We start from the raw sequence: 17,007 nt of genomic DNA, 5'->3' as shown, positions 1-17,007 counted from the left end.
CCAGTGGCAAGCTTTCAAGCTCTTGTGAACTCCATGGGTTAAATATGGCTGGAAAATAATGGTGGCAACACAACATATTTACACTTTGGGCCCAATTTGGAAATTTTCACTTAGGGGTGTACTCACTTTTATTGCCAGCAGTTTACACATTAATGGCTGTGTGTCGAGTTATTTTGAGGGGACAGTAAATGTACGCTGTTATACAAGCTGTACAATGACTACTTTGTATCAAAGTGTCATTTCTTCAGTGTTGTCCCATGGAAAGATATAATGAAATAGTTGAAGAAATGTGAGGGGTGTACTCACTTTTGTGAGATACTGTATGTCTTGATATATCAGAACTGACAATAAAGGACTTTGACTTTGACTTGACTTGATGTGAGCAAACAATAAAGCCAACCCCTGTCTGTCTGTCTGTCTGTCTGTCTGTCTGTCTGTCTGTCTGTCTGTCTGTCTGTCTGTCTGTCTGTCTGTCTGTCTGTCTGTCTGTCTGTCTGTCTGTCTGTCTGTCTGTCTGTCTGTCTGTCTGTCCCAGCCTGCTGACAGACTGGCGCTTCACGCGCGGCGTGGAGGAGCAGACCAAAGCGTTCCTGGACGGCTTCAACGAGGTGGTGCCTCTGGAGTGGCTGCGCTACTTTGACGAGAAGGAGCTGGAGGTAGAGGAGGCAACATGAATGAATTGAAAGGCTTTTGATTTCAAGTGTATCTCTTCTTTAGATTGGCAGGAGAATGTCATTGACTGACTGTGATGAATGAGAATTATTGAAGCCAATTCACTCAGATGGGTTTACTGATTTCAATGATTCCTCCACTCAGTCCAGATGGAATAGTAAATGATCCAGACAGGAAAGCTCTTCTGGACAGATGAATTAAAAGCCCTAAAACCTTTCTAGATAAATGCAAGTTAGATGAGCCTAAAGTTTTCAAGCAAGGTGCATATCCTTAAACCTACTTGATGTGGGTGGATGCATGAGCTCAATGCATCATGAAAACCAGTGATTACTGTATGAGCACTGAGCACTTTATACTGCCTGCATTTGGGATCTGTTTAAAGGTGTAGTCAGCGATTCTGGAGAGTGCTTCTTGTCAAAATCACTTTTTGTCCAAAATCAGTGAATATCCTCTCACGATATGCCTACCTATCCAAACGTAAGAAAAAAAACAATGTTACTGCTTAGTAGGTTTACCAGATGTGGGACAAAGACTACGTTTGTGCGGGACAAAGTGCATTTTTTTTTTAGCAAAATAAACCTGTGTCACCACCGGTAATGCCAGAGACACGGCTTTCTATATTAAAAAACACTATCTTTAGATCAGCACGCAGCAGTTAAGTTAGCTACTGTTAAACAAATAGAGCATTAAGGCTGCGGCTTTACATTAAAAGCATTTCACTGGCTTCACATTAGCATTTCACTTGACAAACGTGAGTTGGATTTTTATTTTGAAGTAACAGGAAGGTAAACACTGAAGCGGGCAGCACCTTCACAGAGCCCACTGAGCCCAGCAGCCCCGGCAGCGCGATACACACAAACGGAGACACACACACACACACACACACAGACAAACGGAGAGACGCACACCCACACACACACACAGAAACTGAGACTGCTGTCTCCTCACAGCTATCGGATAAATGCCAGATTATAAAACACGCATTTAAAAAGGGGGCTCACTGTCGATAACAATGCGGGACAACGTCTCAATTTGCGGGACGTGTGAAAAGTAATGGAAATGTGTGACTGTCCTGCACAAAGCAGGACATCTGGTCACCCTATGCTTAGCCTAGGCTCTGTTAAAGGGCCATGTTGCTAGCTACAGTGGGCCACCTTTGTTGACATACCCCTTTTTTTTGGATACCAGTTAACATGTTCGCACACAGTTTGGAATCATGAAGAGATATTCACTTATTGAAGAGCTTTCATTGAAATCAGTCCTCAAATAAATTGAGTCACGCAACACACACACACACACCGCTGACCTGAGCACACACTCTAACTGTCTCTCTGCCTGTTGTAACTGTCTGTCTGCCTGTTGTAGCTGATGCTGTGTGGGATGCAGGAGATAGATCTGGCCGACTGGCAGAAGAACACCATCTACAGACACTACACCAAGAACAGCAAGCAGATCCACTGGTTCTGGCAGGTACGCAATGTGCTTCTTTTTTTTTAAGATATTTTTGGGCATTTTTATGCTTTATTGATAGTGTAGAGACAGAGTTGAAATGGGGCAGAGAGGGGAGTGACATGCAGAGAACGACCGTGGGCTGGAATCGAACCCGGGTCTGCTGCTGGGCTAAGGGCGCCACACGCAATGACATGCTTCTAAACACAGAGACACGCACACAGACAGACAGACAGACACACACACTCACACATTCACTCACACGCACACACACACACACACAGACACACACTCACACAAACATACCCACACACACCTGCTGGCTCCTTTTAAAAACCCAGATAAATAAAGAGTGTGTGTGTGTGTGTCCAGTGGCTGATGGAGTGTTGTGTTTGTGCAGGTGGTGAAAGAGATGGACAACGAGAAGAGAATCCGTCTGCTGCAGTTTGTGACGGGGACTTGTCGGCTGCCTGTGGGAGGCTTCGCTGAGCTCATAGGTACACGCCCCCCCCACACGCCCAGCCCTGTTGACTGGCCCACCCCACACGCCCATCCCTGTTGACTGGCCCACCCCACACGCCCATCCCTGTTGACTGGCATGGTCCTCTAGAAAGGCTGCTCAAATAAGAAGAATCGACATAAACAATGTTTTATTCCGTCTGTTTTAAGTCTTTTTTTTATATATTTTTTCAAGGCTACTAATCAAATCTTAAAATAAAAGTAGCAAATTGGCAAAAGTGAAGGATATCATAATGCCCTAAAGCGTTAGCATCACTATCAATTATTTTCAGTATTTGTTTCCCCTGCGGCACTAATTTAATCAGTACAATAATATAGTCGAGTCATAATAACCCCTCCGCCGCTCTAGATAGTATTTCATTTCAATTTAGGGTTGAAATGAGACCAGTCCGGATTTTTCTTCAATCTTTATCTCTACATTGCTTCATGGTAAATGCTCTTAATGACAATATTCTTATTGTGAATTTGGTAGAAATGTTGTCAGTAATTTATAAAATAAAACCAAAATGTTCCTTCTACTCAAACATATGCCTATAAATAGTAAAACAAGAGACACTGATCATTTGGAGTGGTCTCTTCATTTTTTCCACGGCTGTATATAGTATATATGATTTTCTGTTAAAGTATTGATTACTAACTTTCTTTCTTTTTTGTTGCAGGAAGTAACGGCCCCCAGAAGTTCTGCATCGACAAGGTGGGGAAGGAGACTTGGCTTCCGAGAAGCCACACATGGTAAGCTGCTCCCTCATCTGTTAACATGGTCAAACATGGTCTGGTAAAACAGTGGACCATCAAAGATCTTTGTTTACACTGACAATGTCTCATTTTGTTTCACTAAAATGTAATCCAAATGCCTCGTAGCTTCACTCATTAGTCATCATCTTTAGCAGTGATGTAATAATGATAATAATTATACATGTATATTATATAGTGCTTTTCAAGATACTCCAAGACACTTAACTATAAAATGAGTAAACTAAAAACAGGTGTAGCAATAAAGCCAACACTCAATAAACAAAAGAAAAGACAAGTATATTAAAAGTAAAAAAATAAAATCAGCATATAAAAGCAGGTGTAATGTAAATATGTAAAATAATGATGGAATGTTAATATGCAATGTAAATATGTTCAAAATAAATCCATATGTATGTTATCATTGGTTGAAGGCTATTGTGAAGAATAATCATGAATGTGAATGGTGCTGTAGTGCATGCTCATATCAATAACATCACCATTAAAACAGTATAGTACCACTGGATTACATTCTGTCATTCCCTGTAAATCCCTGACTTTTGCGTTGGCCAGTTTCATACAGCTTTGGAATGGTGGACTTCATTGAAAGATCAGTGTAGAAATAAAAGTGTTGACCACAAAGGCAATGGAAAGCGGCTTAATGAAAGCGACTGTGGCTCAGGTGGTTAAGCGGGTCGGCCAACGATCTAAGGGTTGGTGGTTCGATCCCCGCCCGGCCACCTGTGTCATGGTTGTTGTGTCCCTGGGCAAGACACTTCACCCACCCTGCCTTGTGTGAATGTGTATGATTGCTGTATGTTTGAGGTTGTGGTCGGAGGAGCCGTTTGGCGCTGAATGGCAGCCACGCTTCCGTCAGTCTGCCCCAGGGCAGCTGTGGCTACTATGGTAGTTTACCACCACCGGTATGACTGTGTGTGAACGAGTGGAACCTGGAACCCTGTAAAGCGCTTTGAGTGTCTTGAAAAGCGCTATATACAGGTCCTTCTCATATAATTAGCATATTGTGATAAAGTTCAATATTTTCTGTAATGTACTGATAAACATTAGACTTTCATATATTTTAGATTCATTACACACAACTGAAGTAGTTCAAGCCTTTTATTGTTTTAATATTGATGATTTTGGCAAAAAAGTAAAGAAAAACCAAAAATCCCTATCTCAAAGAATTAGCATATTTCATCCGACCAATAAAAGAAAAGTGTTTTTAATACAAAAAAGTCAACCTTCAAATAATTATGTTCAGTTATGCACTCAATACTTGGTCGGGAATCCTTTCGCAGAAATGACTGCTTCAATGCGGCGTGGCATGGAGGCAATCAGCCTGTGGCACTGCTGAGGTGTTATGGAGGCCCAGGATGCTTCGATAGCGGCCTTAAAGGCTCTGGCAACCCACAGACATAAATATATGACATTAATGTTGGGTTTCTCTATAAGATATTTACAGTCATCCAATTAAAAAAATAATTTTCATAAATATTATAAAATTTAGTCTAAAAAACTGCTTTTTTGCTGTCTAGAACATTTTGCAGGGCGGTGTGGGCGTGGCCAATAACGTTCTGTAAGGGAACGTTCTCTCAGTCACGGTGCTGAGCAGGTTTAGCCCAGTTCAGACCAAAGATTCGCCACACAACGAGACGCAAACTAGAAAATGCTGCACATGCTCACAACGAGCCTGACTGGCAGTTCACACTGCTGCATCGGGCTGGACGGTAGCTGGTTTCCCTAGCAACGGTGAATGCTCGGCACAGCTGAGAGCGCAAACTCAACATCACTTGCAGAAAGTAACTTATTATTATTAGGCCCATATAGGTTTGCAATTAGTTATAGGCTATTTTTTCCCACCACAACCGCAACCTATTTAATTGAAACAGGTGTCAGTGTCACAATGAAAATATATAAAAATATCTCTGTCTCATATTTATGTTATCTCTTATTAGTTTATTTACCATTGAACTTGCATAAACATCTGCTATCTATTTTAGGCATATGCATTTTTAAATGTTTTTGACGGATAGGAGTGGGAAGAGAGAGAGAGAGAGAGAGAGAAAACAGAGTCTGATTAACGTGAGCTGATGCGATATGCGGTTTGAATTAAGAGCACAAGGAGTAAACTCGTCAAATATAAAAAAGACAATCAAATGAGTTCAAACCAGCCGGCCAGTTGGATCCTAAGCATGCAGGCTAACGTTGTCCAGACGATCAACAGTGTGGAGACCCGCTGTTGAAGTAGCCTACGCTACAGGCAGCCGCAGAAACATATTCTCAGAAGGGAGTGCTGACAAAAAAAAAAGCTCTTCCTGCACTTAAATAATAACTTGCTACATTGATAAAAAAAAAATGCATCACCAATACAATATTGTTACATGCAGCGGTGACACATGCCGTATTGGTCTGATTATAAGACAGGGTAGGTCGTAAAAAGTCGGGTCGTTTTATATTCAGGGTCTAATATTCAGCGTTCAGTTATGGACTGACCAGAGCGATCATTCAGCTTCAGGGCTTGTGTCCAACTTGTGTTTATTTATTTATTTTCGGGTGGAGCACGAGCTGCGCACTCAGATGCGGCCGGGACAGAGCTGTGTGCGCTTGGATAGAGAACGATGTGACGAGAGGAAAAAGAGGCACGGGAAATGGCCAAAAAGCTCCACATCCCCAGCACAGAATTCAAAGCCTTAACTTAGGCTATTATGTTGCGAGTCGACGTGTCAAAGGTATGAATCGGCGCAGCGATCGACAGCGATTCTGCTGTGGCAGGCGTAGTGAGGAGAGCTTGCCAACTGTGTCGTCCTTTTACGCCCCACCTCTGCCATAATGTTCAGATTTAATCATTTGCATCAAAGCCCTTATAATAAGAATGAGAGGCTTTATTCAAACGATGTCAATGCGCAGGTGGACTGAAACTAACGGAGCGAGGCGGTTGTTTCACTTTGCAGTTAGTCGCGCAGTCAGTTTGGAGACATGTCTCTGTGTATCAGGGCTCGGGACACAATCGGATCGTGAAAGCCTGTCCCCTCTACAACGTTAACGTGCAGGAATCCCCGGTGATCATTTAGTATTAAACCACATAGTTTTCTGCACGGCGGCTCGGCGAGGTCTCACTGTGTGAACGTTGCCATCACAGTGTTTCACCGGGGTACACGCTGCTTCGCTCAGACGGGGCTTTGAGTGTAGGCTCAGGCGCAAAGAGACAGTCTGTGTCTCTTGCGCGGCTCCAGAGATATTGTATAGATTTGTTTTTAAGAACGTGTGACGTCCCAAGCCTGTGATGTAAGCCAAAGTTCGAATCAGACATTTTCAAATGGCCGTCTCAATGCATTTTAGAACGGAGATCCATCGCGTGACGTCCCAAGCCTTTGCTCGCTCTAAGCCAAGGCAACATTCGAATCAGGATTTTTCAAATGGTTGACCAACTGACATGACAGTATGTTTGCGGGGGACAAACAGATATTCCTAAAACCTTTCATATACATATTAGCACTGACTTTACTCCCCAAATAACATAGTTACAAGGATTTAGTGGATTTGGGTTGCCAGGGCCTTTAAGCTCATCCACAGTGTTGGGTCTGGTGTCTCTCAACTTCCTCTTCACAATATCCCACAGATTCTCTATGGGGTTCAGGTCAGGAGAGTTGGCAGGCCAATTGAGCACAGTAATACCATGGTCAGTAAACCATTTACCAGAGGTGTTGGCACTGTGAGCAGGTGCCAGGTCTTGTTGAAAAATGAAATCTTCATCTCCATAAAGCTTTTCAGCAGATGGAAGCATGAAGTGCTCCAAAATCTCCTGATAGCTAGCTGCATTGACCCTGCCTTTGATAAAACACAGTGGACCAACACCAGCAGCTGACATGGCACCCCAGACCATCACTGACTGTGGGTACTTGACACTGGACTTCAGGCATTTTCGCATTTCCTTCTCCCCAGTCTTCCTCCAGACTCTGGCACCTTGATTTCCGAATGACGTGCAAAATTTGCTTTCATCCGAAAAAAGTACTTTGGACCACTGAGCAACAGTCCAGTGCTGCTTCTCTGTAGCCCAGGTCAGGCGCTTCTGCCGCTGTTTCTGGTTCAAAAGTGGCTTGACCTGGGGAATGCGGAACCTGTAGCCCATTTCCTGCACACGCCTGTGCACGGTGGCTCTGGATGTTTCTACTCCCAACTCAGTCTGGTTGTGCAGCGTTTTCTGCCACACTTTTTCCTTCCCACAGACTTCCCACTGAGGTGCCTTGATACAGCACTCTGGGAACAGCCTATTCGCTCAGAAATTTCTTTCTGTGTCTTACCCTCTTGCTTGAGGGTGTCAATCAGACCCGTCGCCAGACCTCAGTCTTAAGGGGGGCATATGAAATGCATAGGGTGGCACAATTATTATTAGCCTACAGTACGTATATTTATAATAGTCCTATACTCTATTCGCGCAGCACGTAATCATCACGTTAAACTAACCAACAGCGGTAGCCTAGCCTACAACATCAGTCCTCATAATTTAAAGCAATAGGCCTACATTACATAGAAGCAATGTTATGAATATCCATAAAACACTTGACTATTCAACATATTAGATGTAGCCTAACACCAGACGCATATCTCAAACATTGCATTTTAAAGCAGTCAACAGAGGGGTATGCATTGCCATTATACACACACACACACACACACACACAAACACGGTAGCCTACTTTGAGTGGAGGCAGGGCTGTGCTCTCTCCAGTCCCTTCTATCAGTACAGCGAGGCGGCGTTTCTCCGAGCTCAACCTCCTCATCAACATATCTTTCGGCCTCCGGGTTCAAAGCAGCCAGTGCGCCAATGAGCTCGCTACTGCGCTCTCCAAAACGCGCATCCATCTCTCCTTGCACAGCATCAATAACACTGTAAAATACTCTTCAACTCAGTCTTTTCGTCTATGTCACTTTGTGACGGACCAACTGTTTCCACAACTGCAAATCCGCGGAGGTTCTTGTAAATTGTGCGTCTTCTCGGCCGGTCTCCGGCACAGCCTCACCCTCGATGGCCGTGGCTGGAGGAGCGCAGAGTTCCCACAGTGCAAAACTGTGGCTTCACGCAATCAGAAGTGTCACCGCGCTGAACAAGTCCATAATTTCGGCTTGTAGTAGTCTGTTGTGCGGCTCAAAAAGTGACAACAGTTTGACGATCCGATTTGGCAGAGGAGACTGTTGGTGGGCTTTTCAACCATTACCGAATATCGATTATGATGAACTAGAAATGAAATAGTAAGCTGGCGAAAACTCATCCAGCTTCACTCTCAAAAATGCGCGGTAATTGTTGAGCGGCTACATTGACGTAGTTACGTAGCCAATTACTTTCTTTTCAGTAAGGCCGTGATAGGCTGTTGCAGTGTAGATAGACTCCTATCAATAAAACAAAATCACACCATTGTTTATTTATATTTTAAATGTTTTGATGATAAAGAATGCAACATTAGTATTTATCAACACAAAATTAGCTACTATGATAGTATAAAATAAAAATTAAAGTATTTTTTTTTGAGAGATCTGTGCCCCAAGTGGGGGGGCACAAGCATTTCTGGGGGCGGGCCCGGCCCCCTATGGCCCGCCCATAGCGACGGGTATGGTGTCAATGATGGCCTTCTGGACAGCAGTCAGGTCGGCAGTCTTACCCATGATTGCGGTTTTGAGTAATGAACCAGGCTGGGAGTTTTTAAAAGCCTCAGGAATCTTTTGCAGGTGTTTTAGAGTTAATTAGTTGATTCAGATGATTAGGTTAAGATTAGGTTCGTTTAGAGTACCTTTTCATGATATGCTAATTTTTTGAGATAGGAATTTGGGGTTTTCATGAGCTGTATGCCAAAATCATCAGTATTAAAACAACAAAAGACCTGAAATATTTCAGTTGGTGTGCAATGAATCTAAAATATATGAAAGTTCAATTATTATCATTACATTATGGAAAATAATCAACTTTATCACAATATGCTAATTATATGAGAAGGACCTGTAGATCCAATCCATTATTATTATCATTAATCCATTAATTGAGTAGATTTTGAAATCCATCCATTACATTGCCTGTGTAGAGTCTGGTGACAATGTTTCATTAGCGTTAACATGAGAGCCCCATGAGTTTTTATGAGACTAACTGAGACATCCAGTGTTTAGAGAGAACCCAGCTGCTTCAAATCATTCTTTTGGAGGGTGGACAGCCCTGACAGAGACAGGCTACTGTTCTGTGTGGATTTCTCCCCTGCCCTTTAAAACCACTGGCAGCCGCAGAAGGTTTAGAGATGGTCTGACTCACACAACCCACCCATCTGTTATTCCACTCTGTCAATCCAAACAGGACTCAGTAGTAGGGTTGCAAAATTCCGGGAATTTTCAAAGTTGGAAACCTTCCATGGGAATTAACTTTGGGAATAAACAAGAATAAATCAGGAATGAACTCAATTAAAGGTTTGCCTTAACAGTGATTTTAAATAGAGATGGGTTAGATTTTAGCATAATGTCAGATTTCAAGCAAGTACACTTGAGAATATGTTAACTATTCCTCAATCACATGCACATGGCGCATTGCTTACTGCAGGGGTATTGAGGCCACGCCCTCAACATCATCACATACTCCATCACATCGCACAGATGATTTCTAGAACCCTGGACTATTTGGGCCACATTTATAGCTCATTGGGGGGATGAGTAATATTTTACTCAACATTCATGTTTTTGTTTGATGGTTCAATAAAATAATCAAAACCTAATAAAGTTCTGCTTACACATAAATCTGTTGAAGTGTAATGTTTTTTAATTGTATTATTTTGCATGGATGTCTGCCTATGACAAAACCAAATGGTTCTATTTATGTTCGGATATGATTCAGTTCATTTAAATGACCCCTATTTCCAGTTCATTCCCAGAAACCCCTATTAGGAATATTTACAAAATTCCCCATACTCAGTAGTCCGTAGTAGGGATGGGCAGTGGAAGTGTAATTCCAAATTTGAGGGATCACATTAAATCCAATGGAGTACTAGTTGATTTGAAAGGAGGACTACTCATTCATGGATCACTCACGCCCAGCCCTAACCAGTAGTGACCTGTCTGCTTGTGTGTGTGTCCCTCCCAGCTTCAATCGTCTGGACCTGCCTCCCTACAGAAGCCTGGAGCAGCTCAGAGAGAAGCTGCTGTTTGCCATCGAGGAGACAGAGGGCTTCGGACAGGAGTGACAGCGCTAAAGGGAGAACAGTCCACTCTATGGGATTAGTCTTTTGTTTCTTAATATTATTATTTGATGCATTTGTTTAATGGCAGCGCTGAGAAACGGCCTGCCATCTCTAGCCCCCTCACCTTGGGGGGGGGGGGGGGGGGATCATGTCTGTGAAACTGAATCATGGGACAAAGTCTGAGCTGGGAGATGGAAACACAAGAACATGGACTGTGTGTGTGTGTGTGTGTGTGTGTGTGTGTGTGTGTGTGTGTGTGTGCGTGCGTCAACATTAAATGCCATTGTGTATGTGCATATAAATGGTGTGTATGTCTAATGTGTGTTTGACAGGATGGCACATTATAGAGAGTTCTATTTGACTAGTCTCACCCCTTCCACTCTGCTCACGGCTTACAAACGCACCAAAAACCAGAAGATACCGGATAGTTTTTAACGTCGGCAGCGACTCACGACAACAGCACAGCTACACCGCAAATGCAGTATAACATATCTACCAGAGAGAAATCCATTTTTAAAAACATTTTAAAGTGACTAGAGAGAGAGAGAGGGCAGTGTGTGTGTGAGAGTTGAACTGAGCGCATGTGTGTGTCTGCATATGAGAGACGGATTGAGCTGTCATCACGGACAAGGGCCACCTCTGATGCAGAGGCTAGAGAGAGCGGATGGGATTTTATTTTTGATTTTATGTTAATTGTGAAATTCAGCATTTTTTCTCCTGTACATAACAAATAAATGAGATTTCAATCTTGAGCTCTGTTGATGCATTTCTTATTTTTTAAGGCACAATTTGACTGATATAGGAGATAAACAGTTGAGGACAGAATTATTAGCAAATATTAACAAATTCCCCCCTGATGCTAATAGTCAATTGTGTATCCTTGTTGCTGGATAACAAGTGGAACACCCTACATCACCTACAGTTGTGTTCAAAATAATAGCAGTTTGTTTAAAAAAGTGTGTCACATGGTGGCGCAGACATCATGTTATGGGGATGTTTCTCATACTATGGTGTTGGGTCTATTCATCGCATACCATGGATCATGGATCAGTTTGGTTACATTTAAATACTTGAAGAGGTCAAGTTGCATTATGCTGAAGAGGAAATGCCCTTGAAATGGGTGTTCCAACAAGTCAACGACCCCAAACACACCAGTAAGCGAACAAGATCTTGGTTCCAGACCAACAAGATTAACGTTATGGATTGGCCAGCCCAATCCCTGGACCTTAATCCTTTAGAAAACCTACAGTATGTGGTGACATCAAAAATGCTGTTTCTGAGGCAAAACCAAGAAATGCAGAGGAATTGTAGCCTGGAAATCCAGACCCTTCTTGAACGATAGAGGGTCTGGCCACGATCAATAGTAATTTCCAACTCAAGGGGCGGCTCCTACTCGTGCATTTCAAATGCCACTGCAGGCAGTTGGATAGCACTACAACCAATCAGAGCGATGCACAAGGTGACGTAAGCCCCGTTCGTTTAGCGAACAGCTGTTAAACTGTTAAATTAAACGTTTGCCGTGGTCGGTCGACAAAACAGAACATTCCACTTACTTGCTAATTAAATATTTGAGTGCCGTCTTCCAAATCGTAAAGGGTCGAGGCCAAAGCAGTCTCAAACTCACACAACATATCCGCAGCCATCTTTGATGTTTACTATCACGGCTTCGACGTCGCATGCACGTCACTGTCGTCATCCGGTTACGTCCTCCCCAGAGTACCATACAAAGGGCTCTGGCCCGCCCATATTAGTTAGAACCAATTGAAACGTGAGCCCAGATTTCTGGTCTTTTTGAAAAAGCTTCAACGGAGAGTGTCCAGACCAACAGGCGCAGCAAATTTAATTTGCCAGCGCCTAGTGGCAGGTCTGGGAATGCCAGGCTAGAGGAATTGTGGAATGTAGTCCAATCTTCCTGGGCTGAAACACCTGTTCACAGGTGCCATTAGTTGGTCGACTCACTGCAACACAGATGTGAAGCAGTTCTCAGAAACAGAGGTTATTCAACTAAATATTAGTTCAGTGATTCATAGGAAAGCTAAATCTTCATGCATTTTTCAGTTGATACAGTAAATGTTTGAGTTGTAAAGAAAAAATCCAGACACTTCTATTTTTTTGAACAGTCTAATATTCCTTTTTCTTCACTTTCTGTAAAGATATAGAAACATTTGACAAATGTTTCTTCATATTTGGAGTTGGAATGGAATGTGCAATGTCCCCAATGCATTTGTGTGTATGGAAATAAAAGCTATTAGGATTTTGATCTTTACTAAATTTGTTAAACACACTGCAATTATTATTTTTTTTTTTGTTAACTTTTATTTTAGTGGTTTTATGGTTTTATACATATGGACAAAAACAAACAGAATAAGTAAACACAATACATACACAACACCCAACCCCCTCTCCCCTCCCCCTCTCCCCTCCCCCTCCCTCACATAAACAGACAAGGAATACAGAAAAAAAGTGAAATAAATAACTAAGACAAAATGATTAAGAAAATAAGCTATAAATACACAAGAAATAAAACAAAAACAAAACTGGGGCAAACCTCACACCTTTTGGTTCCCTAAGTGCCGCAGCACTGGGCCCCATATAGCGGGGAATTTATAGGGGTGACCTGACAGCTCATAACGTAGACTTTCCACATGTAGAATGCCCACCATTTCCCTCAGCCAGGTATCAAACTGGGGGGCCAAGTCGGACTTCCACAGCTTCAGGATACATCTTTTAGCAATTACCATGCCATAAACCATGATTATGCGTGCATTGTGGTCCAATTTTTCCAGGGCTGTGGAATGTCCGAACAGGGCGGTTTCCGGATCAGGAGTTAAAGACACATTTAAAACATTAGAAAGACACCAAAAGTTGTAAAGATCTGGACATTCCCAAAAGTGGTGAGCAAGTGTACCCTCTGTAATCTTACACCTGTTACATAGAGGTGAAAGATTTGGGAAAATGTTATGCAGTTTAACCTTAGAATAGTGCAATCTAAGTGTGACCTTAAATTGAATTAACTGAAGCCTCGAGTTTATAGAGCAGGATTTTATGCTTTTTAGCGCTCCCTCCCAGACATCGTCAGCTATTCCAATGTTTAAGTCTTTTTCCCAGGCTTGCTTTATTTTTAAAGTAGATTTGTCCTGCCGGTCTAAAAATATTCCCACATAAGAAGAAATCAGGTTTTTAGTTTCTGGGGAGCCCAGTAAAATGTTGGACAATGAATCATCTTCGGGCAGGGATTCAAAGGATGGTATATTCTGTCTGACATAATTCCTCAACTGTAGATACCTGAAGAATTGAGCTTTCGACAGTGAAAACTTTGATACTAGCTGATCAAATGAAGCAAAGTGACCATTTATATAAAGGTCCTCAACTGTTACTATTCCCTTCCGACTCCAATCTCTGAATGCTGAATCTGTGAACGATGGGGGGAAGGCATGATTATGCCAGATTGGGGCATGTATGGTCGTGCTCGGTAGTTCACAGGCCTTCCTAATTTGGTTCCAAATTCTCTGACCGTTGGACAGGGTAAAGTGGTCTCCTCTAAAGGAGGCAGGCGGTCTGGGAGAAGAGAAAAGGAGGGCAGTAAGAGAAGTTTTTGGGGCCAAGCTTTTTTCAATTGCCAACCAGGGGGACAGATCAGGTCTAATGCCTTTTTCATATGTAAATTGCCAATACACCATCAGTCTAGCATTGGCAGCCCAGTAATAATGTAAAAACACAGTAACCCCAGTCCGCCATGCTCCCTGGGTTTCTGAAGATGGGCTTTTGAGATCCTGAACATCATGCAGCGTCAGAAGGACATCACAACATTGCTGGTTCAGCTAAATGTATCATCTGCTCTGCCAATAAGAGATATTCATGTGTTTGATGGTGATCCGCTGCAGTTTCAATCCTTTATCAGAGCTTTTGAAGTTGGCGTAGAAGGAAAAACAAATAATTGGAGTGATCGCCTGCACTTTTTGGAACAGTACACCAGGGGTCAGCCCAGGGACCTGGTGAAGAGCTGTCATCATCTCCCCCCTGCTCAGGGCTATCAAACAGCTAAATCCCTTCTCACCGAGCATTTTGGAAATGAACATAAAATTGCTTCAGCATATATGGACAAAATTCACAACTGGCCACCCATTAAAACAGAACATGTGGAAGCACTGCAATCGTTTTCACTCTTTCTTCGAGGTTGTGCAAATTTAACACAGCAAATTGTGTATATGAAGGAGTTGGATATGCCATCCAACCTGAGAAGCATTATCTTGAAACTGCCCTATAAGCTAAGGGAAAGATGGAGGACGGTGGCATGTGATCTGCAGGAGCAAAGAGGACAGGTTGTGTTCACTGACCTTGTGACCTTTTTGGAGAAACAAGTTAAGATTGTTTCTCACCCGCTTTTTGGCAACATTCAAGAATCACAACCTGCCAGCCACAATAAAGCTCCCAACACAGATTATGCAAATCAAAGGAAAGAAAGAAGCACATTTGCCACCAGCATCACTGCAGTGAATGAAGAAGATAGAAGCTATGAGGCCAATGAAATCATATCCTCCTACTGAAACATTAAATGCTGTTTATTTTGCCAACAAACAACTCACTCGATGGAGAAATGCTCACTCTTTAAGATGAAGATGCATCAGGACAAGATATGTTTCATAAAGGAAAAAGGAATTTGTTTTGGTTGCCTAAAGCCTGGCCACATAAGTAAAGACTGCAGGAGTCGCTTGGATTGCAATGTGTGTCAGATGAAGCATCCCTCAGTACTTCACATTGAGACAAAGGATAGAGGTACATCCTTTAAAGAAATACAAGCATCTGTGAGTTCTCCACTAAGCATTTCACCTGGACCGCCTCAGACATGTGGGCATATAGGAGTCGGTGATGAGGACAATACTGTCTTTTCCATTGTTGCAGTCAAAGTTAAAGCCCACATGAGTAATACAATTGTGCAGACGTATGCATTTCTGGACCCGGGGAGTTCCGGTACATTCTGTACAGTCAGTTTGGCAGAGAAGTTGGGCTTGAAAGGCAAGCCAGCCAACATCCTACTAAGGACTATGGAGTAAGGCTATCTTCACCGGCTATAAGCGCGGTCTGAGGAACCAGCGGGAACACACCGCTCTGCTGAAGGTGGAGGGCTGCTACACCCGCGGCGAGGTGGACTTCTACCTGGGCAAACGCTGCGCCTACGTCTACAAGGCCAAGAAGAGCACAGTGACTCCCGGCGGAAAGCCCAACAAGACGCGTGTGATCTGGGGGAAGGTGATCCGTGCTCACGGAAGCAGCGGGATGGTCCGCGCCAAGTTCAGCTCCAACCTGCCAGCCAAGGCCATGGGACACAGAGTCAGAGTGATGCTGTATCCGTCTCGAGTCTGAAGAGTCGTCTGATGTTTAGAAACAATAAAGTTTTCAGCTCCAAAAAATAAATAAAAAATCAATCAATTCATGTTTTACAGCCATATTTTGAATAAAACAGTATTTTATTTTATTTTTTAAATGAAAAATAAAACATGAAATCAAACTGTTGTTTTCGTTTCTTGTGTTTTTATTTCCAAACGGATATGGATTGAACGGAAGATACACAGATTCCTATCATATCTTTTAGTGTGGAGTGAATTGTATTTTATTATTTTAGGTAGGCCTATTGAAAGTCACAACTTTTATTTGATCTGCTTGTAGCATATGTTTTAATGAACTTACAGGTCATGAAACAGTCATCAAGGTGGCATTTCAGTTGATGCTTAATAGTAGGACTACGCTAGCCGACTTTAACTAGTAGTGTTGGTGAGGACCAGTGGACTGTAGTGGACTGTATAGGTTGGGTTAAGGGGATTGTGTTGTATAGGTGGCGTCGGTTAGAACCCCATAAGACACATGAAGCAGTGGTCCAGTTTAGTGACTTTAATTATCTTCTTTTGGCATTACATTGGCATATATGGTGTGTTGGCGTTTGTGTGTGTGTGGGCGTGGGGGTGTGTGTGGTCTAAAAGAAAGATACAAAAGGAAATACTAATTAGCAATAATGTCACAGTATTAACTTAAAGGTGCAGTGTGTAATATGACATCATCAAGAAAGTTCTACAAAGTTCTAGAATGCAACGCTCCCTGGGTAACCCCAACCCTTTAGAATAATAACAGAAGCTACAGTGGCCTTCAAGGACAAGAACAATTCTAAATTTTAAACAATGCACCTGATGACACTCCAAAAACATGGATTCCTCCATAAGACTTGCCTGCTCAATGTACAAAATGTAATATTAATATCTGAAATTCTCCGCTCAGGAGGATAATTCAGATTATTGTCAGAGGTGATTTTACACCAATGAGGACATATTTATGAATGAGGATATTGATTTTAGCTAATAAATAACTTAAAATGTTACACAGTGTCCCTTTAAGCAAGAACACACCACTACAATAGAAAGCTACAGTG

General features: G+C 42.5%; 2 protein-coding genes across 5 annotated transcripts in view; both read left to right on the top strand.

The window, feature by feature from the left end:
* Positions 1-11,338, top strand: part of wwp2 (WW domain containing E3 ubiquitin protein ligase 2) — a 104,979-nt gene extending 93,641 nt beyond the window's left edge. For all 4 annotated transcript variants that reach the window (XM_080028329.1, XM_080028326.1, XM_080028327.1 and 1 more), the window contains 5 exons: positions 536-656; positions 2,038-2,142; positions 2,522-2,618; positions 3,300-3,372; positions 10,490-11,338. In XM_080028329.1, coding sequence (XP_079884455.1) covers positions 536-656; positions 2,038-2,142; positions 2,522-2,618; positions 3,300-3,372; positions 10,490-10,589 — 496 coding nt within the window. In that variant the 3' untranslated portion in view covers positions 10,590-11,338. The remainder of the gene's footprint in view (positions 1-535; positions 657-2,037; positions 2,143-2,521; positions 2,619-3,299; positions 3,373-10,489) is intronic.
* Positions 11,339-15,505: 4,167 nt separating this feature from the next.
* LOC307250631 (large ribosomal subunit protein eL33-like) lies at positions 15,506-16,008 on the top strand (the record flags this gene model as incomplete). The annotated part of the gene is made up of 2 exons (XM_080027748.1): positions 15,506-15,509; positions 15,628-16,008. The coding sequence occupies 2 exons, from the start codon at positions 15,506-15,508 to the stop codon at positions 15,948-15,950; spliced, it is 327 nt and encodes a 108-aa protein (XP_079883874.1). The 3' UTR covers positions 15,951-16,008.
* Between the last annotated feature and the right edge of the window lie 999 nt (positions 16,009-17,007).

This window comes from Ammodytes marinus (genome assembly GCF_949987685.1).
Source record: "Ammodytes marinus genome assembly, chromosome: 5".
NCBI classification, from domain to species: Eukaryota; Metazoa; Chordata; class Actinopteri; order Uranoscopiformes; family Ammodytidae; genus Ammodytes; species Ammodytes marinus.
Note: the sequence above shows the minus strand (reverse complement) of the source record. Positions and strands in the feature narration are given on the sequence as shown.